The sequence below is a fragment of the Procambarus clarkii genome, chromosome 47, assembly GCF_040958095.1.
Source record: "Procambarus clarkii isolate CNS0578487 chromosome 47, FALCON_Pclarkii_2.0, whole genome shotgun sequence".
In the NCBI taxonomy this organism is placed as follows: domain Eukaryota; kingdom Metazoa; phylum Arthropoda; class Malacostraca; order Decapoda; family Cambaridae; genus Procambarus; species Procambarus clarkii.
In genome coordinates, this window is record NC_091196.1 from 19,849,983 (window position 1) to 19,873,506 (window position 23,524).

Consider the following 23,524-nt stretch of genomic DNA (forward strand, 5'->3'; position numbering starts at 1 on the left):
ATTTGAGCAGTAGCCATAATAACTTTGTTGCCTATGTGTCTAGTCCTAGAAATGTTTCTTCTGTTCTGCTCTCATTTAGGCTGTTGTTTATTCCTAGTTCTATTTTAATGGTAGATTTATATCCAAATAATATAAAAAGGGTGATGATGATGATTGCCCCATTTCTGGGAAGGCAGAGGAAAGCACCTTCTGACATCCTGTACACCTTGCCTGGTTGCTGAGTGTACTAGCAACTAGTATTCACCTAGTTGTATTCACCTACTTGTGCTTGCGGGGGTTGAGCTCTGCTCTTTCGGCCTGCCTCTCAACTGTTACTGACTACTTTTTTTTCCCCACCCTCCCCACACACACACACCCCAGGAAGCAGCAGAAGACAGCTGTCTAACTCTCAGGTACCTATTTACTGCTAGGTAACAGATGCATCAGGGTGAAAGAAACTCTGCCCATTGTTTCTCGCCAGCGCCGGGAATCGAACCTGGGACCACAGGATCACGCGTCCTGCGTGCTGTCCAGTCAGCCACTGGCCCTAGTGTGCTAGCTAGCATGCTAGCTAACACATGCCTAGCTAGCATGTGGGACCCAGCCATCTGGGGAGCATCTTGCTCTCCTCTGGAAACAGGAGTTTTGCAGTTTTGGTCCTGAGGGAACTTTCTTCAGTTGCAACCATCTCCTATCTTTTTAGCTATGAGATGGCAGGGTTCCAAAGGAGTACTTTGGTTGCTGTATCTTAGTTTCTCCAGTTGGGGGTGCATCCCTTCTGGGCTACTGGATACTCTTTCCCTCCTGGTAAGGTGTTTTTCTTTATACATGATAGTTGGCAAATATTCCTAGACCATACTGGGCATTCATGCTATTGGGTAATTACATAATTAATTACATTAGTGTAGTTACAGGATGAAAGCTATGCTCGTGGTGTCCTGTCTTCCCAGTACTCTTTGTCATATAATGCTTTGAAATTATTGACAGTTTTGGTCTCCACCACCTTCTCACCTAACTTGTTCCAACCGTCTACCACTCTTGTTTGCGAAAGTGAATTTTCGTATTTTCCTTCGGCAGCTTTACTTACTTAGTTTAAATCTATGACCTCTTGTTCTTGAAGTTCTAGGGGTGGTGCCCTGTAGCTGATCCCCCTTTTTTAAGGTTACTGACTACTACTTCCCTCTGCCCTTGGTTTTAGTTTAGTTCATTTATTATGCACCCCATAGCCATCTTGTGGGCAGTAGTGGAAAGGATTATAGAGGCACATAATGGGCTCAGGGACTGAACCCCCACAATTCATTTAGCTAAGCAAGTTACAATCTTGATGAGCTAGTTACAAAATTCAGTACAAGTCGTCACATCATCAATGGGTTCGTGATCGATCTGCCCTTGGTAAACCCCTTTTTGTGTTTTCCATGAAGACATAACCCTGGGAGCCACCACCAAGGAAAGCCCTTCCAGAAACCCAGCCTTTTTCTGGTGGGCCCTTTCAGGGGCTGCTATCTGGTGGTGGTGGAGTGTAACTAACTTGCAGCTGGGAATAGCTATTGAATATGTACATTTGTCGGAGTTGCCAAAGTTTTTCTACCTTGGTTGATATAGTATCCAGACTCCCTTGCCTCTATTGAGGGGTCCAGATTCTGCTTCTGGAGTCCAGCAGGTGCTTGTGACTCACAAGAACTTGGTGGAGTATATTAAATTTGGAGCTAACCAGGTGTATAGCTCAGAGAGCCACCGAGGGTAACCCTCCCAGAAAGTACCATGGTTATTCATTTTTATTGAATTGAGTAAATCGAGTCGAGTATGCTTATTAAAACATCATTAATGCTCTATATGGGCCTAAAGTCACATTAACAATGGCTTAATATATTATGCTTAGCTAAGTAGGAGACAAGCTGGTTTTAGATAAGTTTCCATATACAGTACAGTATTTAAATCATATGTAGATTAGATATTGATTTATAGTTGTTAAAGTTAGTAGAACCTCCACCTTTGTGAGCAACCTATTAACATTTTGCAAAAAAAAAAAATCAGAAAATATACTTCCCTATTAAAAGTAATAAACATTTGGGAGAAAGAACATTTTAAAAATGAAGGGTCCCGGTAGTACAGTCAGGTTCATTCTCGACTCGCAGTCAAGAATTCCGGGTTCAAATCCCGGGCGAGACAGGAAAGGTTGGGTTTGTTTCCCTCTAGCCTACTGTTCCTGTTCACCTAGCGGTAAATAGGTACCCAGGAGTTATTCTGCTTGTTGTGAGGGTTGCATCTTGGAGAAGGTAACTAGTTCGACCCTGGGGGGGGGGGGCATTCATATAAGCCTTGACGTACTGTATGTATAAACTGGCTGCCTGTCTCCCGACACAATGATTAAAATACAGTACACGTATGCAGTTCATAGAGAATAATGGAATTTAGAAAGGAAGATCTTACATAAGCCCTAGGATCCTGTCTATGACAAGATCATTGAATGTTGTAGATCTATGGCAAAATAATTTGTATGGCTCATTAGTATGTTGGCTCAAATTTAATCAAATATTATCACATCATGTACAGGTACATGCTTGGGCTCGCAGGGCTGCCAGCTGTGATGCAGCTTGTGGGTTTTTCTTTCTTACCTGAAAGTCCACGTTGGCTGGTTGCTCAGGGCAGGTGAGTTGCAGCTTACTAATTACCTATAGATATAGGTACATTGTTGAGAGAACTATACCTATATCTATAGATATATATATATGTGGGTCCCGGGTCAGACAGTCGGGTTCATTCTCGACCCACAATTGAGAATTCCGGGTTTGAATCCCGGGCAGGACAGAAATAGTTGGGCACATTTCCTTTCACCTAATGCATCTGAGGGTGGGGGACCTCGATAAAAGCCAAATGCGTATGAATACACTTTTGCTTCATGTCCCCTGACAGTGAATTATTAAATTATTATATGTGTATGTGTTTATGTATGTATCTTCAACTTTAATAGATCAAGGGCAACAGTAGGCCACATGTTCTTCAGATAATTTGGAGGAGCTAATTGTGATAGAATAAAAGAGTTCCAGCTTTCCACCTTTATCCTGTGATGCTGTTTGGATGATCTGAAGAGTATTAATTTGATTTAATTCAGAATACTGTCTTGCAAACATCAGATATAATCTTAATACATATGAAAATACAGTACTTACATTTCTGACATTTTCAGGATAAGGGAGGCTCGTGATGTGCTGCGGAAGATAAGATGTGAAAGTGCAGACCTTGATACAGAGTTAGATGCAATCAAAGAGGCTGTATCTGGCAGCTCTCATGAGGTGAGTCACCTCTTATTGTAATGTGAAGAGATTAGTGTTTAATTTGCCATTATGAGTTTATTTAGATAACATTGCATTTCCTTTTGTCAGTTTTTCAGTTCCAACTTGGTCCAAAGTTTCATGTAGCTAATTTATACAGGGAGGAATAAAACAGATACTGAAGTCACGTCCTGTACGTCGCGCATTATTGCTTGGTTGTCTTCTTCAGCTCTTCCAGCAGATCTCTGGTATCAACACTGTCATGTAAGTATTGAACATCTTCACTTTTAAGTTTCACAGTCATTTTATAATGACTTTTATTAAAAAAAATTATGATAGGAATATTACAAATGGTTTTCATCTCATTAATGAGTCATTTTTTCTAGCCAAAGCTTAGTTTATATGTCCAAGTACAAGCTGAACTGGTTTATCACTATATGATACTGTAAAAATAATAATAAAGAAATGTTTCACTCACAATAAAGAAACAGTCCGTGCCAAGTACACAACACTTTCATAGGTCTGTGGTACTACATACAGCATGTCATCTCCACTGACCATGGGAATGATCTCTGATGGGACAACAAAATGCTTCTCTACATTTGTTCTAACAAACACTATCAGATCATTAAATAGAAACTATAAACATTAACATCAGGTTGCACAATAAATTCTCCTTATACAACCCATGACTTACAAAAGGCATACTTCAATCAGTGAAGAGCATGAAAAAAGAATAAATAATGGAAATAATGTATTTCCAAAGAAATAACAAAGAGGGACTATGCAATAATAAGATAATAAAGAGAGCTGTACTGTGAAAATAGACTTAATAAAATAAATGATAACACGAAAAAACCAGCATTGAATGTAATGAAACACCATTTTCTGGGTGAGCCCTGGAGTCTCCCTGGAGCTATCGGGCTAATATCCGAATCATTTGACCAGGGCATTAATCTATGGAGCCTTCTGAGGACCATGAGCCAGTACCTGGCCCCCTCAGAGAAGTGCAGGGAGTAATGGCCCAGGAGAACCCCCCCCCCCCCTGTGGTTGGGGTTTTCCTTATCTGCCATTGACCGGGGTTAGGCACCCAGAAAGGTAGGCATAACAAAATAGACCCCCTCATGGTAAGAAAATTGCAACCGAAAACTGAACAGAGAGGCAGAACTCCCTCCAATCCCAAGTAAACAAGCAAATATCACACTTCATTGTGACCACTAACACCACCACTGCTGTAAATGTACATCACTGTTACTGCTGCCATTACTAATCCACATCACCAGAAACACAGTCCATCACCCCCTTTTTCCTACCCAATACCCATGACACCACAATACCACACCACCGCTACAACACCACCACCTCCACCACAATATTCACTACCACCTCCACATCACCAAACCATCACAATACTACTTCATCACAACAACCAGTACCACACCTCAACACTTCCATAAATCACCATTACCATACCTCTACAGAACAAGAAGAACACCGTCTCCACAGCATTACCATACCTCCTCATCCAAACACCATTGTTTCTTGTACTAATCAGAGCACCCTTTCATCATCTTACCTCCTCTACTTATTATGCCACTTTTTTATACTCTTGAGATATGACAGCCTTGACATACTACTCTTGGTTAGCAGTTATTAAAAAATATTTTTGTAATAATCATTTTCTGCATTTATTTTTGTATATATACAAGTACTGTGTAGTAAAACATTTTACTTAGTTTGCTTACAATTATGCAGGTACTACAGTGCTTCCATCATCACAATGGCAGGTGTGTCAGATAAATCTCTTGCAATTTGGTTAGCTGCAGCCACATCATCAATGAATTTTTTGGGTACATTCATTGGGCTGTGGCTTGTTGAACGACTGGGTCGCCGGCCTCTCACCTTGGGATCGCTTTTTGGGACAATGGTATCTTTGCTCTTGCTGGCTTTAAGTTTTCAGATGGCTTACAATGACAGCCCAAATGTTTCAGTGCCAAGCACCGTTCCAGACTGCCAAGCTGATACGTAAGTTAATTATTTTTTTTTGGTACAAACATCTATAATAGTATACATATGGCCCCAAATTTTATGAGGCAATATGTTGGGGGATTTATTCTTGTATCAGCACAGAATAATATTATGATATTTATAGGGAAAATAAGGCTTTGAGTACAGTACTATGTTTTCAGATTGTGTCACCAGATAGCAGCCCTAGTCACCTGAGGGTACTGACCAATTAACCCAATCATGAATGCACTGCTCAAGCAATGATCCAAACACTATACAAATGAGTTAAGGGCAGTAACATGGAGCAGCCAAACTTGTATTTCATTGCATTCAATGCTGGATTTCTGGGAGGGCTTCCCTCGGTGGCTCCACAAGCTAACTCAACATGGATAGCAAACAGAAAACAAGGAATTACAGTGTGAGAAATGAAGGTTATGCCAGTAACCCCAAAGAAATAAGCTCCAGGAAAGGCAACCTAGTGCCATGCATGTTCGGTACACACACTGGAAACATTAACTGGATACTGAGCCACCTAAACATGATTTTTACTTCAAGATCCATGAACTTGAGTTTCAATCCAATACATACAAGAAAGTGGATAATGCCACATACTTGTAGACATCATGGACACATTGAAAAGCAGCAGGCTGACTGAATTTAACCACACCTGTGAACCACCTGAGACAATTGGGCTTGTGAACACAGATCAAGGAACACCGAATAAACAAATAAGGTATCCACGCGAGCCTCTCAGGTGGTCTGAAGGTAATGGTGAACGACCATCACCAGTCAAAGAATATGATGAACCTCCATCTAGAGTATCCATTCAAGTGTCAAGAACCAAAGGATTCCTCTGGAATCCAACAGTCTCATTATTAGCGAGAAGTGATTTTGAGGTTTTGAAGATTGGAAAAAGAACTACTGCCATAAAAAAAAACACACACAAAAAAACTCCACTTTCAAAGGAAAGTAGAAAGCTCCTTCACCTGACAACCTAAAACAAGGACCAAACACAAGACGGCTCTGGTAGTAATGCTTCTTAAATAATCCCTATATAACTAATCATATTTGATAGCTTTAACTGGAACAATTATTATAATGATATATATTTACTGTAATGCCATGTCTCAAAATTCTCCATCAACCACATCTCAGTTGGTCAACTTTATACTTGTCATGAATATTGAGCAAAATAAGGGCCTCAAAAATACTAATACATTATTATAAATTTGCTTTCCTGTGTACTATATATGTTTAATGTGTTTTGAATAAAAAAATTATTTACAGTTGTGGAGTGTGCACTAGCCAGTCTGCCTGTGGGTTCTGCTATGTTGGTGATAACTCCAACATTACCAGCTCATTCTGTGTTGCTGCTGATCATGCATCCTACAATGAGGTATGTAAGGCCAAGGACTTAGTGTGTTCTATAAAAGGAAAAATGTTATCCTGCTAATTAACACTTCATATCCAAATTTTATGCCAACAAATTGCTGAATGTCTTGCTGTATGTCCAGTTGTAAACATTTTGGCCTCTTGGAGCCTCACTCAGCTAAGTGGATAGTGTTTGTAATTATTTTATGGGTTATACAGTAACTACAAATTTTCTGTTAAAATGTTGTTTTCAAACAAATGCTCTTGAGTACTGTATATTGTAACAACTCGATAATTTAAATTCTGGTAACCCAAATCTCCAAGTACAGTACACGTAATTCAAATTAATTCAGGTTCCAGTTTTTACCCATTTTAACATTCGAACCTGAATAGGAATTCAGGTTATATTATCGATCCAACCTCACTTGGCCATCCTCTAGTAGGTAGGGAGGAAGTGTTAACTGTAATTTGGGAAGAGGTATGAATTTGTGGTTGTGGACTACGTAGAATTAACACACGTCTCATTATCTGGACATAAGCTAATGAGAGAATGGAGCAAGTATATTACTGACAATATACTTGCTACAGGGACTGAATGACAACGAATAAATTCTAGTTTGAGTGTTTGACTTCTCAACTCGAATAAAAATTTGAGTTACAGAAATTTCTGCTAAAAAAGGAAACTCAAACACATTCAAAGTTGATACTGTATTTTTTGGACGTTCCTGGTAAAAAGCCAGCTAACTAGAATGTGCAACTCGGCTGTTTATAACAATTACAAAAGTTGATTGGGAAGTTTTCATGCTTACAAACTGTTTAATAAATGTAACCAAAGCCGTCAAAGATTGAGGAAAGATGTACACGTTCGTAAGTATTTGCGTAACTGCTTTGTGAACCTAGCCCCTGGCCCTCCAACCTTGGCATTGGCATTTGGTTTTCTAGACATAGATAAGCTAAGGTAGATATAAACAGGAGCTGCCTTGTAATGGCCAATAAGGCTTCTACAGTTTTCTTTATTCTTATGTTATATACTGTACTTTAAAATTGGTATGCCTGTAGGATCGTCTTATATGTACTGTAATATAAATGTTGAGGATTGTACCCATCCTATTACAGTATTCCAATTTTTTTATATACAGATGAGTATATGAGAACTATGATGCATTAATGTTTAATTTCTGTACTTGGCATCTTCTGCATTTTACTTACAGATGAGTACATCAGGATTATGTGCAAATTCCTCTTTACTAGACTCAGGAACAGTGACCTTCGCCTATGACTGGTGCCCCTTCCAGTATGCTTGGCTTTCCCTAATGGGACTTGCACTCTACCTCCTGTGCTTCTCTCCGGGTGAGTTCTGTTGCTAGTTCAACCTTCTGAATATGTTTTACACTTTTATGATCCTTCTCCACAAGGTGTAATTTTTGGGATTAATTATTTTTTAGCATTATTGCACAAGTAAAATAATGAGCTGCTCTCAGTATAAAACTAAACATTCTTAAATGGCCAGGTAAGTAAGTACCTGGTTTGGCCTTACTACATTTGTTATGTATAGTTCTCTCATTAATGCTAGTGTGTCTATCTGTTCTCTTTCACCCTTGGGCTCCATTTTTCTGTATATGGGTATACAACAAGTTTGACTGCTTCTGTATTGCTCAGCTGACTCTGATACTCTCAATTATGTATGGTATATAAGTGCATCAGTGTTGACTGTCATGTCCAATTTTCTGTAATTTGTCCAAGCCTTTGTGATCCTATCGTCCTCTTCCCTGCACTACCTCATGATCTTGTGGTTTTCTCGCACCCTATTTCTTAGTCTGACCCTATCCTTTAACTCTATTATGCAATTGAGCACTAGGATGAGTGCTATTTGAAATTTTTTATCTTTATCCTTATTCCTTAACTAATGAATATGTAAATATCAATTTATTTTTATAATGGTCTTTCAAAATTAATTATTACGCGTTGTACATGATTGCACAAGCAGGTATGGGACCGATGCCATGGACCATCAATAGTGAGATTTACCCAGGATGGGCTCGATCATCGTGTACCAGCATCACCACTGCTGTCAACTGGGCCTCCAATCTACTTGTGTCGCTCACATTCCTCACCCTCACAGAAGTATTGCTTAAACAAGGTATGTGTGGTAGTACATATTTTTTTACAGATGTATTATTAGAAACTTCTGAGCAATAAGTCCTCTCATCACAATGTTACTTCAACGATGTGTTTTTAGTGTGTTGCAGTCTGGAGAAGTGATCAGGTGGGCAAATTAGCAGTTAGCAAAGCATATATTCTTGGTGGCTCCAGGGATGTTAAGTAGAACTTGAAATGGGATTTAGTAAATATAAATAAACCTTCTAGAGGTCATCTTTGGCTGAATTTTGTAAAGATTCAGTACCTTTGTAGCATCAGTATAGCAAATACTCTTCAGTTTACAGAATGCAACCACTTTTACATATAAAGCAAAACAACATACACCCTAATTACCACAATAAAAGGACCCTGCAGCAATTATATAAAAAAGGAACCCAGAGTAATGATTTGCCAATTATTGCATGAAAGCTGCTTAGCAAGTAGGAACTACAGTAAAAAAAAAAAAATTTGATTGCAAAGAAACAAAAGTGGCTAATCAACTATACAAATTCTTATTGTCCCTCTATACTACTATATCCAAGCAAGGAGACCTCACCTTCAAAGGGACATAACTGCATTGAAAAGGTTTAGTGCAGAGAGCAGCAAAATTCATTCCAGAACTAAGTTAACTCTTTTATCAGGAAAGGTTGATCGTCTCAGGACCAACATTAGCCCTGTTGCATTTCTTTTATAGTAATCTCATAAAGACCAACAGTTCCTGATCTTGTTGAGGCCACTAGAGATGGTAGCCCCTTGGGTAAATTTGCATAAAATATTTAAAAAAATAAACATGGAGATAGGGAAACCCTGTGGAGGTAAGGATAATGCAGCTGACCTCCTTCCAAGCAGTGCTGCTGCTGTGTGAGACTTACCCAAGAATAACCATTGGTGGAAGAAAGGATGCCTTCTTTCTTACAGCAAGGTAAAACTTCAGTGTTGGCCGGTTTCCTACTTACCATAAGCATCCAGAAACTACAACCCATAAAGTGGGGAGATTTGTTGTCCATCCACACTTATACTGTCTTTTCTTTTCAGGTGCATTCTACCTATACATGGGCTTGGCCGGACTTGGTTTTGTAATTTTGTTCCTCCTGTTGCCCGAGACTCGTGGTATTCCATTGGAAAATATGGAGAAACTGTTTTCTGGCTCAGTATTTCATATATCAAGGTGGTGACATTTAGAGACAACAGGTAATCTGAGGCACATTTCTTCATTTTAGATGTTGTAAGTTACAATGCTCAGACTTTTCTATTAATGCAGAGATGAGTCAAGATCTCAAAATATATTGTGATATTTTACCATTCCAGTTCTTAATAGTTCATATAGTTCATTGAATATGATAATATTCAAAATGTAATCCTGGGTACATTCAGCTTTCAGGAAAAGCAGATACAAAAGTTTTTAATTAAGACCTCATAACTTAGATTTCATCCTCACTGATATAAAACAACAAATATATGATATAGGTATTAGATATATCTCAAAACTAACTTTTCTGAGCATTGCCTACTCAGTTGCTCTTCTCACTGCTTTGGGTTATCCAGGTTAATCAGCTATACAACACTCCCAGGTTAAAGGTAGCACACCAGGCTCTGGTTGACTTTGTGCCCCATCTTAAACTAACTTTTTAAGATTGTCTTGTCTCAGTCCAGGGGCAGGAAGACAATGGTGAGGATAGGGAGATAATTATCAGGGGAAAGCACAGAGCCATTACGACTACTGTATATAACACTTGGAACGGGTCAGGAAAAGATTTTGGGATTGGTTGTTCTAATTGTCCAAAGCTACCCAAAGCTTCCTAGCATTACATAAGTAATGAAGAAATATGATATATTTACTCATTACATTGTTGGTGTTGAATGTAGAACATGAAAAAACATTTTTACTCTGAAATAATATAAATTTATATTAATGAAATTAGACGAAACTAAGTGGCATGAGAGGCCATAGGAAGTCGATGATCGAAGCGACAATGTTGTGGAGTGACTTATCCAAGATGAACAAATTATTCAAGATGCTGTATATTGTTGCCTAGAGGTTGTATTAAGTTATGTTTGGATAGGTTAGGTTGGTACAGGAGGCTCACATGCCAGCAAACATTGTCGCTTGGACCGTCCACTTGCTTTGGCGTCGCCAGCTTCATATTTTCGTCATAAAGTGATACTTTTTCAGAGTAAAAATATGTTTTTCATTCAGCACAAACATTATAATGAATAAATATATCATTTATTCATTACTAATGTAATGCTAGGAAGCTTTGTATAGCATTGAGTAAGTTTGGGTAGCTTTGGGTAATTAGACGGACCCTTTGGGATGGAACGGGGGGAAGGAATGGTGCCCAACCACTTGGAGAGTCGGGGATTGAATGCCGACCTGCATGAAACGAGACCGTCGCTCTACTGTCCAGTCCAAGTGGTTGGGCATAGACAATGGTGAGCATACCTCAATCCTCCTTCCTACAAACCAGTCACCATGATGCTCAAAACAATGTTAAATTGAGCAATTTCTCTCATGAGGTGGATTGACGAGGACTCTCCACGTCTCGGGACACCACCATTTAATCTTACTTGTTCTGGTAGGGTTCAATGTTAACTAGAGCCTGGCAGAGTAACAGTGACATGGGTAACATGGCCCTGGCTAGGGAAGCAACCAAAATGCTGCTCAGAAAGAAGCATGTCATTCAACACCTTTTTTTCACAAGGAAGTTGCCAAGATAAATCTGTCAGATTTCATGACAGTTATGAAACTAGGTTGATGATATTTGTGTAAGGACTGTCATTCCCAAAGGAAATAAAGACAACCAAGTAACTAGTTATTACCATATGCAAGATGGTAAAACAAATGCTGCTTTTATGTATGGCATTTCTAACCATATAGAACCATAATTGAAATAAATCTCACTTTTTATTTCATATTATAAAGACAACATAAATAATTTAAATTTTTTATCAGGATCACAATTAATTTGTAAAAGTAACGAACTGTAACAATTTCTCATTTATTAGCGTTTCTTAAAAAAAATTATAATAGCTTATAAAGTCTATGTAATATTCTAAACTACAGTATTAAGTATATTATGTTAAACTGTACCCTAACTTACATGGAATGATTGACTAACACAGCCAGCCAAAAGTGCACTAATGTCACTTGTTACCATCACATATCACTCACTGGGGGGCAGCCTTTGGGGAATGTATGTAATTGTCCAAGTATTACTACCTGCCACTATTTCAGTAAAGGCCAGTAACACTTCTAAGCTTTGCCAGCCAAAAACAAGGTGTATATGTACTGTAGTACACTTATCTTTTAGGTGTACATAACAAATATTGTACATAGCAGATACATAATGGCATTCTGCTCTTGTATATTACATTGTACATTATATTAAAAGATAAACATGTGTTTATCATTTAAGTTATAACTCTCATAGTTTAAATATTTTTAAATAGAAATATATGGAGTACAAATTTGTGGTTACTGGATACACTGCCACGAAGGTTTCAGCACATAATGTTTCTGCAGTATTTTGTGTAATTGTAATAAGGTGATATAAGGCAAGGCACAATATATAACAATCGATAGTTAATATACGGAGAACCAAGAGTATTTCTGTTTCCAGAGAAAAACAGAATGCATAGATTTTCTATGCATAGACACTTCTACATGGACTTTCAACAAAAGGCTAATTAGCTGAAGTCAGTTATTCTTTGGTATTACCATTTTACTAGCAACATGTAAATACACTTCACTATGTTTTATACATATTTTTGTATATTTGATAGCTTCTGATGCTAAGCATTATCAGGATGTGTATTCTGATTTACTTATATTACATAACATGAATTACTGTACAGTATAAATATACATTTATAATTACTAATTACCATAGATACATGAAATTAATTATGCACATATATCCCAGTTTGTAAAATATAAATCTCCATGCGTAAATTTTATACCTGAAGAATTACAAATAATCTACATTACTAAACAGGGATGTTCTTATGTAATTACAATATATATATAGAGCACTTTAAAGTTCACAACTGCTCTACAGAAATAATAAATACTGTTCTCTGATAAATACGTCCAACCACGATGAGTCCAATTAAATAAGTGATATATCTAACATAAAGGACTGGTAAACAGGTGGGTGTAGAACTCTGGCTCATTCATCTCATATCTGTATTTCTGCACCATCTCCTGAATACGCAACTTACGCCGAACATGAGGAGGTTGGTAGCTGATGGAGAAAAAATTAAATACATTTTAGTTAAATTCCCTTTAATCACAAGTTGAATTGATTATTGAATTAAATTAAAATTTAATTGAAACATATACAGCACATATGTGAATAATTCAGTGTTGCTTACACAGATTACTAAAAATAATAAAAATCAAGCACAATGTAATGAAACACTTTTCTTGGTGCACTCATTGGTACAGTGGCTCTGGTACCACAGATTGCCACAAAACCAGAATTTGGTGTGCTTATAGAGGAGAGAGGAATGTTGATCCGAGATCAACAGAAGCGAGTAAAACTGGCCAGAAAGTACAAGCAAAGGAAAACAAATTACTGCATGTATCTTGATTAAAAACAAAGTAGAAACAAAGGTAAATGTAATTTCCCAAATGTCAACAAACCAAACACTAATATCAAAGTGGATCACCAAATGGCAGCCCAGGTCATCCAAGGGTTCAACTTGCCTTACTCATGTGCTGTTCCTAAAATGTTCTAGATTTCCACGAGAAAGGGTGGGTAGGGGAACTACAACAGTCACTAAGAAAAGGTGATTTCATTAAATTCAATGCATGATTTATGGGCCTTATAGCTGAATCCATATTTGGGCAAAAAGGATAAACCCCTGGACTGCACTAACATTAAAAAGAGGCATCCCTTTTGTGTGCCAGAAACAAAAAAATAAAAAAATTATTTTGTCTTCCTATGTTGTTAAAGTTTATGCCATGATCATCAGAATATTACTTAAAAAGAATCTTGTCAATTACTTGGGGTGAACATCAGTACACACACATATTTGTAAAGTATCATTAATATGAATATAATATATTATTAATAAAATAGTTTTAATCTTTGATGATAATTTTATTATACAAACCTGTCGCTCTCTAGTCGTCTACGCCTACACATATTTATGGCCGTCTGTCTAACAAGTGTGCCAAGAACTCTTCTGCTCACCACCTGTCCATCCACTAGTGGCCCAGCCATGTTTAATCTGCAAGATACAAATTTTGTACAAAAATGTTATTAAATTTCCAATATCTCATAAGGCTTGTGTAAGCTACTATTGCAATTACAAAACTACTTGGTAATCACACAAAGCTTCCAGCTACGCAATATAAAATAACATTTATATTAAAATAAAAACGATTTAGGGCTAAATTGTTAACAAAAATTTTCACAAAATTTAAGGTTACATTAATACAAACAAGAATTCTCATTTCATCACTATTGTACCTTCTCTCTACTTCCCTGAACTCTTCTCATTAAATTTGAGAACTTTTTTGCCAACTCATTTTGTTGGCAAAAATAAAGTCAATTATATATTAGTGTTATTTAATATTTATGCATCCTTTCATCAAATCGATTATACATCTTCATTACTTTCGGAGGGATTCTAATAAAATAAAATTTAATAGCTAGAAGTTTATCACAAAATATTGATATTCTGTGATAATTTTTTGAATATGTATTACCAATCACTGCAGGCTTTATTTCAATATTATATCAAAATCATTGCATATCATCCCTAAAGGAAAATCTTAATGAGAATATTGAGTTCACCTTTGAACTACTGACCAGATTTTTCTCTCTACTAAGCTGAATATCACATGAGGAGTATCTTAACATTTATAATGAGTAATAGTCATCACAACGTTCAGTCCTTCATTACACTGAACAAATGCTCTACTTACTTTGCATTCTGTCCCTGAAGTTTAATTCTAAAAAGGCCATTAGCAAGAGCATGTATGAAGATGATATATATATTAGCTTCTTTGTCCTTCCATGAGCTGGATTCCAAACCTGTCACAGTCTCTGGCAGCAGTTCAACTGAAAAGCAAAGCCAAGGTTGAACAATATTATCTAGAAAATGAATAAAATGTAGTTCTATAAAAAATGAATGTGAGCCACAATTTAAAATTCCTTTATGGAACATTCAGATCTTCGTATATGAATTTTATACTGAAACATCTCAAAATCTTCCCATTAAATGATCCAGACAGATTCATGTGGCTGTGTGAAATGTGAGAGGTATTAATTCAGAACAAAAGTTGGATGTGGTAAGCTTTTAAAGAAAAGTCTGATGTGGTTGGTTTATATGAGACAAAGATATATAGAAATGATAATGAAGTGTGAAGGAAGGAAGGAGTATGCCTATTAATGAATGAAGAGTGGTACAGTATTATGCACGGCATAAGTCATAATAAAAATGTTTATGTTCTAAAGGCTAAATATCAAAGCAATATAAATCTGAAAACATTACCAAGAGTAAACAGCTCTGCACCTTTAAATAAAGTAAAAGATGGGAACATAGAATGATTATTATCACAAGTATTAGAAATAACATGTAAAAGTTTACATCTTGTATATATTTTCTTGGCTAATTTCATTAGTGAAGAACCTGAAAAGGCTAGTGGTGGCATCTCTCACCTACACTCCCTCAGTTATATATACATAATATTGTGAAAAATGGAAAACATAGAATGGTTATTACCACAAGAATTTATAAGAAATAACTGGGGAAAATGTACATGTTTAGCAGTGTTTGTGAAGAAATGTCTTAACCCCCCTCATCTCGGTGTATCCTAGCCCCTTCTTTAATTACCCATTATTTTAGTATACTGAAGTACTTTACCGATCTCTACAGAAAATTGAAATCGCACTTTATTCTATGCTGCTCTATGTGGTAAAATGTATTATTACATATGTCACAGACATACGTAATAATATAATAAGATATTCCACTCCCTTGGAAAAACTCGGTATTACATGCCCCACCATTAAAGGATTAAGAATACAGCAAAATACATAGGCAGAGAGAACGCAATAAGTTTGAGCTTGATCCTATAAAGCCACAGTATGAGTAAATACACATGCTAAAAATTTGCCTTTCAGTACAATTTAAAGATTCCAAACCTATTATGATAAATTACTGTCATTACATTCCACTTACTTGCTGGGAATGTGTAACAATCATCAAAACTCTCCATCCACACTATGTACACTTTGTGATCACTGCAGGATATGGCACTTGTTTGACGACCAAATTTGCGATGTTTGTTTTCACTTCCATGACCATATGACATCTGAAAGTTGTTGGATGTAGTTAGTTATATCATCTTTATAATTATCTTATTTCCCATTTTTATGGAGTGGAAATATCAGGCCAGAGAAAATATGACAGCAGTATGGGAAAATATAGGTAAAATTATAAATTTTTTTTACATCGTTCTATATTAATCATTTCATACACACATCATCATCACGGAGAACCAGGGCAATCACATTCACCAAATCATCCAGAACGAGAGAAAAATACTTTGGTCACAAGCAGCTGAAACAAACAAGTGATCAGGTCACACATAATTGGTTGCCATGAAAAAGCACATACTGTACCTATAAATGAATACTGTACTTCATATACTGTACCTCTAAATGAAGCTATAATAGAACAAACACAAGCACAAGCTCCTGCAGTGGACAAAGTCCGGAGAAAACCTAAAACTTGTCTGGAGTGGTAGGTACGAGGAAGGTTCAACACCAAGTGTGTTAATGACTGGGGTGCCTGACAAGGACCCTCAGGTCATCAGGGTTACCACCTGGTGGGCAAGAAGTTGTGTTACCTAGTGATTGGAACCAGTTAATGCTTGGTTTGGTGCAGGCACTCTACCTCATTGTTTTTTTTCCTTTGGCACTGTTATCTTGTATGTACACTCTCCACTCTGCCTCTACTGAGGAGGCCAGATTCTGGACCTGGTCTCCAGTAGGTACTCTTGATTCATTAGAGCTGTGTACAATAATTGTACTCAAGTTTTGAAGATTCTAGATTGACAGCTCGGGAGACACCAACAGGGCCCCTCGCAAAAGACAACTTTAAAAAATCTCTAAATGATATTTTGGACATCGTGAAAGTGAAGAATGAGAACAAAACATGGGGAAGGAACCTAAAATATTACAAAAGCACAAATGCAGAATATGAAAGGTAAGGAATTGCAAAACAATATTTAGTGAAAGAATAATGTGGTGGTATACAGAATTAAGTAGACCAAGAAAGGTAATTGTAGTGTGAAAATTACCAGCAAAGGGGACAAAGGAGTTTGATATATCATCGTTGACGATAAGTCACAATAACGTGGCTTGAAGATATGAGAACTAAACCACACACCAGAAGATGAGGAGACGACGACGTTTCGGTCCGTCCTGGACCATTATCCAGTCTATTGTTATTCGACTCGAGTTGAAGTTACATCAAGTCAAATCACAATCGACTTGATATGTCCAGGACGGACCGAAACAGCGTCGTCTCCTCATCTTCTGGTGTGTGGTTTAGTTCTCATATCATCATTTGTAAACATTACACAGGATTTTAGGCCCTGTTAGCATCAAGAGTAATCCTGGCAAGTTTCGACCAAGTTCTCTAAATTCAATATGAATCGACTGGTATCAGTTGATTCATATTGAATTTACTAAACACAAGGTGTCTTGGAAACAAATGAAATCTGAACTGACTTCAGTTCAGTTCAAATATATACGCTACACATACTTGCGTAAAGAAACTGACATACCTTAAGACTTATTTCTAATTACTGTACTGTATAAGTATAATAAAATGGCATCAGTTTCAAGTACAACATGTTTGTTGAATAGTTTCATTATATCAGGGCAATGTACATAATTTTCCAAAACTTCCTATCACTTAGGTGTATGTCTCACCACACATGTAAAAAAGAGAGAGAGATTAGACATACATGGCACTCTTGTGCCAATTATAAATGTAGCATCCTGGGACACAGTACACATAAAAGTCTGTACAGTATACATAAATGTTTGTAAACTCTGTGTAGAGTTTGAATGTTTTGTGTGTGTAGAAATCCATTTCTTACGAGGAAAATGATACAGTACCCTGAATCGCTTTTACCTTGATAGCAATTCCAAAACCTGGTAAAAAATCCAAGTTTTTACCATAAACTGACCTACCTGGGAAGTATGCGAGGAAATTGATGATCCAGCATCTACATCTCCATCATAAGGAGGAAGCGAGTCTGAGCGTTCACTGCCAGAACCACCACCACCACTACCTCGATCGCATTGTTCAAGAACAAAGCCAACTGAAATAAGATGGGCGAGTGTGAGGAATCACTTTCCAAAAGCCATGAGAATGTCAGTGATAATGCTCATTAATGCACTTAAAGAATATCATCGTACAGTACTGTACTGGTATTGCATATTTAGAAAAACACAGTAAAAAAAAAAAAATCACCTTTGTGAATTCCAGTATCATGTATTGGGTACTATTAGATAATCTCTTCATAAAAATTCTTAGTAATGTATTATAATATCTGGCAGGCATATGTAAAGTACTGTATAATAATGTCTGGCAGGCCTATGCAACAATACTGTATAATAATGTCTGGCAAGCCTATGTATGCAACAGAAAAGGCAAACAATGCCAGAAGTAGTAATGAATCATGGTGAGTAATTAATCCTTCCACTGCACTGAATGCTTGAGAGTGCTATCAGGCTTTCCAAAGTGTGTGCACATCAAGCCTGTGTGTGCCAAGACATGAGACACTGTAGATAATTATCTGCAAATGTTTAATTGGGTGTGACAACCAGAGGTCTCTGTGGATAGTGCCCGTGATTGAATGCACTTGGGTAGGAATTCATGCCCACCACTGCATCCCTCAGGAGTGAGGTACACAACTTAAGATCATCAGGCGGTGGACACAACGTAGCAGACTTGAGAACAGACACCAGAGTATCCAAGTCCACACACACAGTTGACTAGCAAGCAGATCCTGCACAGCTCAACGGTGCAAGACAGAAGCCTAGGAAACGGATATCTACAGCAAACTAACTTGCAATTGGTATGTCCCGTCACAACGCAGCAAGGCTGGAGAAAACCGGAGTACAAGGATGCTACACCCTCACCCTCCAAGAAAAAGTTGAAACCAGCCCAACCTCATGCTAGTCCAACAATTGTGTATAGCAGAAAGTGTGTTATTTTCACAAAAGAGAAAAGGGAGTTGCTCGATAGCCACGAAGAGGCTGAAACCTCGAATAATATGGACCAAAACTGCTTTCACCTCTATTCCACCCATGTGGAAACAATTCACAGGGACACTGCACTGTTTTGCCTTGTTCCATCTATTACTTCAAACCTCTTGCAAACCCTTAATCACTCACACAGTACTGTAAGTGTTATATTGAAACTACCATAAGTTTTTCAAGCCCCTTGAATGTTAACTATAGCCTTTTATTTTACAATTACATTTCCACATGTGTATAAACAATTTCTATGTATGGTCAGTTTTTTAAAGCCATTTCTTTGTGTCTAACTGCACTTAAATATGAAAATGTTTTACTACTATGGTGAATTGATTCTATTTTCCACCTAATTGTTGAAGTGTGTATTTGGTTATCTTTACCTTCATTATCTTAGATATAACATAGGAGTAGGAGAGGAGTCACCAGAAAGAACAACAATGGATGGAGAATTAAAAATAAAAAGTACAGTAGCCTCATTAGGCACTTCTTTGTAAGCTGGGTGGTAGAAGAAAATAACTGTGGTGATTAGACAGAGAAATAAAGCTTGAATGTAAAGAAAAATATATAAATGATGTGAACATACCCATACTGATATTGGCTGTGCTGGGTGGTTGGCTACCTGGAGAAGGGTTACCGAGAGATGGTGCTGGCACAACAAAGGCTATCTCACTCAGGGCATCAGACCAGTACAAAACGTGTGACCGTCCATTGAAGCCACTGCCACCATGATTGGGCTCAATGGGACCTAAAAAAATGTAAAACAGACAATAGATGTTAGAAGTAATATTGCTACTGCAACGCAGTACTAGTATTTAAAAAAACTGTATTTCCGTCATGACAATCAAAGGAAACTAAACTTGCGGTAGTAAAATTATTCTTAACATTTAAACTATATGCTTGTATTCTGTTGTTGTGATGGGAGCTTTGTGCACTGTGTCTCATCTGGGAAGTTATACTGTCTTTCACACTCACACACTTTCATACAACTTAGAGAATACATCTAAAAGTAAAAAAAAATCTATCACAATAGCATAATTAATCATATCTGATCCTGCTTAACATACCATGCATTAGGTCTCACCCCCACAACCTCAAGATGTCAGATTACCTACAGTCTTTTCATCACAACAATATCACTCTTACTTCAGTTCACCATTAACATTTATTCTATCATATCCCACCTATCCCTATAATATTTAATTGGCTTTCTAGTTACCTGTCAATATTTTATGGCCATCTCCAATAATGTCCTAACTAAATATATTTTCAAATCCAATTTATTTAGAACAAAATTAAAAACCACAATATATTTTGTATTGATATCTTCTTAAGATACTATGCACGCTACTAAAAAGACGTATCACTAGTGAACGATAGATATGACACATGCAAAACTGAATGTAGATTACCATCTTGTGGTGGTGAAGTAACTGTGAAGGCAGTCGAGACATGGCCGGTCCACCCAGGGTGCTGGTGAACACTCACCGTCCAACCCAAACCATTCAAAAACTCTATGAAATGAGGATGTACGGAACTTGAGCTCACCTGAAAAATTTAATTTATGAATACATTATAAATATAAATAAACTGGTTTATTTTCTAAACCAATAAACTCGGTCATTTCTAACCCAGGAACACTCCCAAATCTGGCCCAAGTCAGACTGGCTTTCTTATTTCTGATACAGTGGAGATTTTTCTATGCATCTATCTGGCCAAACATGGAGGTAGCAAGACATTTGAGAATACAAAATTTGGTCCTGAATCATCCTGAACCATATTGTGGCACAGTCGATTAAGGCGGGTCTAGGATCCTCTCGTATGTCGATTATAACCCTCATCACGGCCCTTGTGGCTTTATTCATTTGATGCATCACACTATTGTGAATTCGGTGTGTAATGAAGTAAGGGCGAAGAGGTGGAACATCTTGTTAACAGAGCCCGGGTGCATGCGGGAATTGTGTAAAACCTCATCTCTCGGAGAGACTGCAGGATCCGTGTGAGGGTAGTTGCATTCCCAGTTGCAATTCATTTAACCATGTCGTGGCACAGTTAATTAAGGCACATCTGGGATCCTCTCGGACATAGGTTTGAACCCTCATCATGGCCCTTGTGGATTTGTTCATTTGATTTCATTTATTGTGATTTCTGTGTGTAATCTCACACCTGACCCTTTGTGAAAACTATTATGAAACTTCTCACTGGTTGTATTTTGTGAGCACTAAGTGTTTTAACTTCTTAAATTGATAAATACAGGAGTGATGTTTTTTATTTGTTTGATAATTATATTTTATAATTAATGAGTACAAACACAAAATACTTAATCGTGTGACATTTACAGAAACAGGATTGGAAATGACAGGTTTTTGTCAGGGCCACCAGAGCTCCGGCACCTATAAAATTGGCACTGTACCCTTGAGTACTAGGGTCAGGCTTCAAATGAGTTGATGTAATATAACAGCTCATACTTGACAGTTTCATTAGGAACATCAACGATATTCATAATGAACCTTAATCTTAGTTGATAAAAATGAGAGAGAAAAAGAATGAGTATTATATTTTTTGGTACCATGTATTCCTAGAGAAAATAATGCACAAACTCACCACATTAGTGAGAATGTCATGTGGCACACTCTGACCAGCTTGAACATAAAAGATGTGTGCAGTATCCACAGTTCGGTTGTTTGTAGTATCAAGAACATCGAGATCTCGAGCAAATCCCGCCATGCTAGAGTCCAAAGCAACTAAAGATGGCACTGCAGATTCTACCGATTCCTGTCAACACATGTAAAACAAAGTAAAATTTAAATAAGGTTATTATTTTGTCATTGTGGTTAAGTAATTAACGAATGGTTAACGTTGTTTGTGTTGGAAGTGGTCTGTTTGTACTATGTTGTAGTTTACACACATATAACGTGTAGTTACACTTACTGTTCATGACCAAGGGCCAGATTCACGATGCAATTATGCAAGTACTTACGAACCTGCACATTTTTTCTCAAAATGTGGCGGCTTTGTTTACAATTATTAAACAGTTAATGTGCTCTGAAGCACCGGGAGGCTGTTTATAAAAATAACAACAGTTGATTGGGAAGTTTTTATGCTTGTAAATTGTAACCAAAGCCATCAAAGATTGAGGAAAGAAGAAGATGAAGATGTGCACATTCGTACAGTACTTGCGTAACTGCTTCGTGAATCTGGCCCCAAGACTCATTTCTACATTTGGGTTGATAGACAAGTCCAGAGTAATGGACATGTCGTGGGATCAATATTTTCATGGTTTTTTTCTATACATTTCATGGTATGCCATAGGAAATTCCCACAGATGTGGGAAGCAGTTGAGGAGAGAACCAGGTATTTTCAGTGTAAATGAAGGAGCATTCTAAAAGTCATTCCAGGCTTTTATGGAGAATTTTCCAGCGTCTCCATTCTTCTACTTATGAATCTTGACTGGGTTGGCGATAGAAAGTCACACTGGCCAATCTAGATTTCGGTTATGTTCTGGTAATGGCTGGACATTGCCTGAGGGAGTAACTGACTGGTTTAAGTTCAGAAAAACTAATAAATATTTATACGGGTTTGAGTATGTTGATTGAATGGATGATGGTAGAATGTTGAAGAATGTATTAAAGTGAGTGAGTAAAGCCAGGAAGTTGGGTAAAAATTTTGAGCGTAAGAAGGAGGGAAGTGAATATGGATAATACATGGGATATGCTAAGGAACAAGGTTGGGTGAAGTGAATTGTAAGAATTGAGTAAATGTACTTGAATGTGCAAGGCCGTTTACAAGAAGCACTGTACACCTCATCTTAAGAAGCAATGTATTGTTACTGTGGAAGACTTCTGAAGCGTGGTAGAAGTTACACTTAAGAAGCGGTGTGTTATGATAAAGTAAAATCGCTTTATTTTACTTTGTTAGAAAACTGTTTTTCCCCAGAATGATGCCTTCCCATCCCATTAAAGAGGAAAACATAGCAATAACAATAGATTACAATATTGTATACATGTTAAAAAAATTTAATAATAATAACAGCAATCTTCAAACAATGACTAAAACTATCACTCTGTTATTAAGGTAATGTCTAATATCTTTACCTGCAATGCATCAATAGATAAAAATCCAAAGTGAGAGAGTAAAAGACGAGCTGTCTGAAATTCTAAGCAGAGGGGTGGGGCCACACACTCTGTTTCAACATCTGGGTACTCGGATGTCTCTCTCTCAACCTCTCGTCGAGTGTTCTCTTCAAATGCAATCTGTTGAAAAGACTAATATGAATTTTCCAAGCACACTCCATTCTATGATATTCCTATTCTATTTCATTTTTATTTACTATAAATGTTAATGTTTACTATAAATGCTGGTGTTAAGCCAATCACATAAAAATAAAAGAAGTAAAATAAAGTAAATAAGACTGCTTCTGACCTCTTCTATGGTGTGAGAGCTGCGGCTAAATTCCAAAAGAATGAAAA

General features: G+C 37.2%; 2 protein-coding genes across 6 annotated transcripts in view; one reads left to right on the top strand and one right to left on the bottom strand.

Annotated features, from left to right (window-relative positions):
- The window catches only part of LOC123762954 (proton myo-inositol cotransporter), a 23,757-nt gene extending 9,893 nt beyond the window's left edge, over positions 1 to 13,864 (top strand). For both annotated transcript variants that reach the window (XM_045749800.2, XM_045749798.2), the window contains exons 6-13: positions 2,533 to 2,628; positions 3,167 to 3,272; positions 3,412 to 3,515; positions 5,008 to 5,277; positions 6,547 to 6,655; positions 7,842 to 7,980; positions 8,618 to 8,770; positions 9,805 to 13,864. In XM_045749800.2, the coding sequence (XP_045605756.1) occupies positions 2,533 to 2,628; positions 3,167 to 3,272; positions 3,412 to 3,515; positions 5,008 to 5,277; positions 6,547 to 6,655; positions 7,842 to 7,980; positions 8,618 to 8,770; positions 9,805 to 9,944 (1,117 nt within the window). In that variant the 3' untranslated portion in view covers positions 9,945 to 13,864. The remainder of the gene's footprint in view (positions 1 to 2,532; positions 2,629 to 3,166; positions 3,273 to 3,411; positions 3,516 to 5,007; positions 5,278 to 6,546; positions 6,656 to 7,841; positions 7,981 to 8,617; positions 8,771 to 9,804) is intronic.
- Positions 11,755 to 23,524, bottom strand: part of LOC123762953 (ral GTPase-activating protein subunit beta) — a 68,619-nt gene continuing 56,849 nt past the window's right edge. For all 4 annotated transcript variants that reach the window (XM_069302052.1, XM_045749795.2, XM_045749794.2 and 1 more), the window contains 9 exons: positions 23,150 to 23,308; positions 21,660 to 21,830; positions 20,468 to 20,603; positions 19,642 to 19,803; positions 17,988 to 18,118; positions 15,964 to 16,096; positions 14,705 to 14,840; positions 13,888 to 14,004; positions 11,755 to 13,013 (listed from right to left, as the gene is read on the bottom strand). In XM_069302052.1, coding sequence (XP_069158153.1) covers positions 12,896 to 13,013; positions 13,888 to 14,004; positions 14,705 to 14,840; positions 15,964 to 16,096; positions 17,988 to 18,118; positions 19,642 to 19,803; positions 20,468 to 20,603; positions 21,660 to 21,830; positions 23,150 to 23,308 — 1,263 coding nt within the window. In that variant the 3' untranslated portion in view covers positions 11,755 to 12,895. The remainder of the gene's footprint in view (positions 13,014 to 13,887; positions 14,005 to 14,704; positions 14,841 to 15,963; positions 16,097 to 17,987; positions 18,119 to 19,641; positions 19,804 to 20,467; positions 20,604 to 21,659; positions 21,831 to 23,149; positions 23,309 to 23,524) is intronic.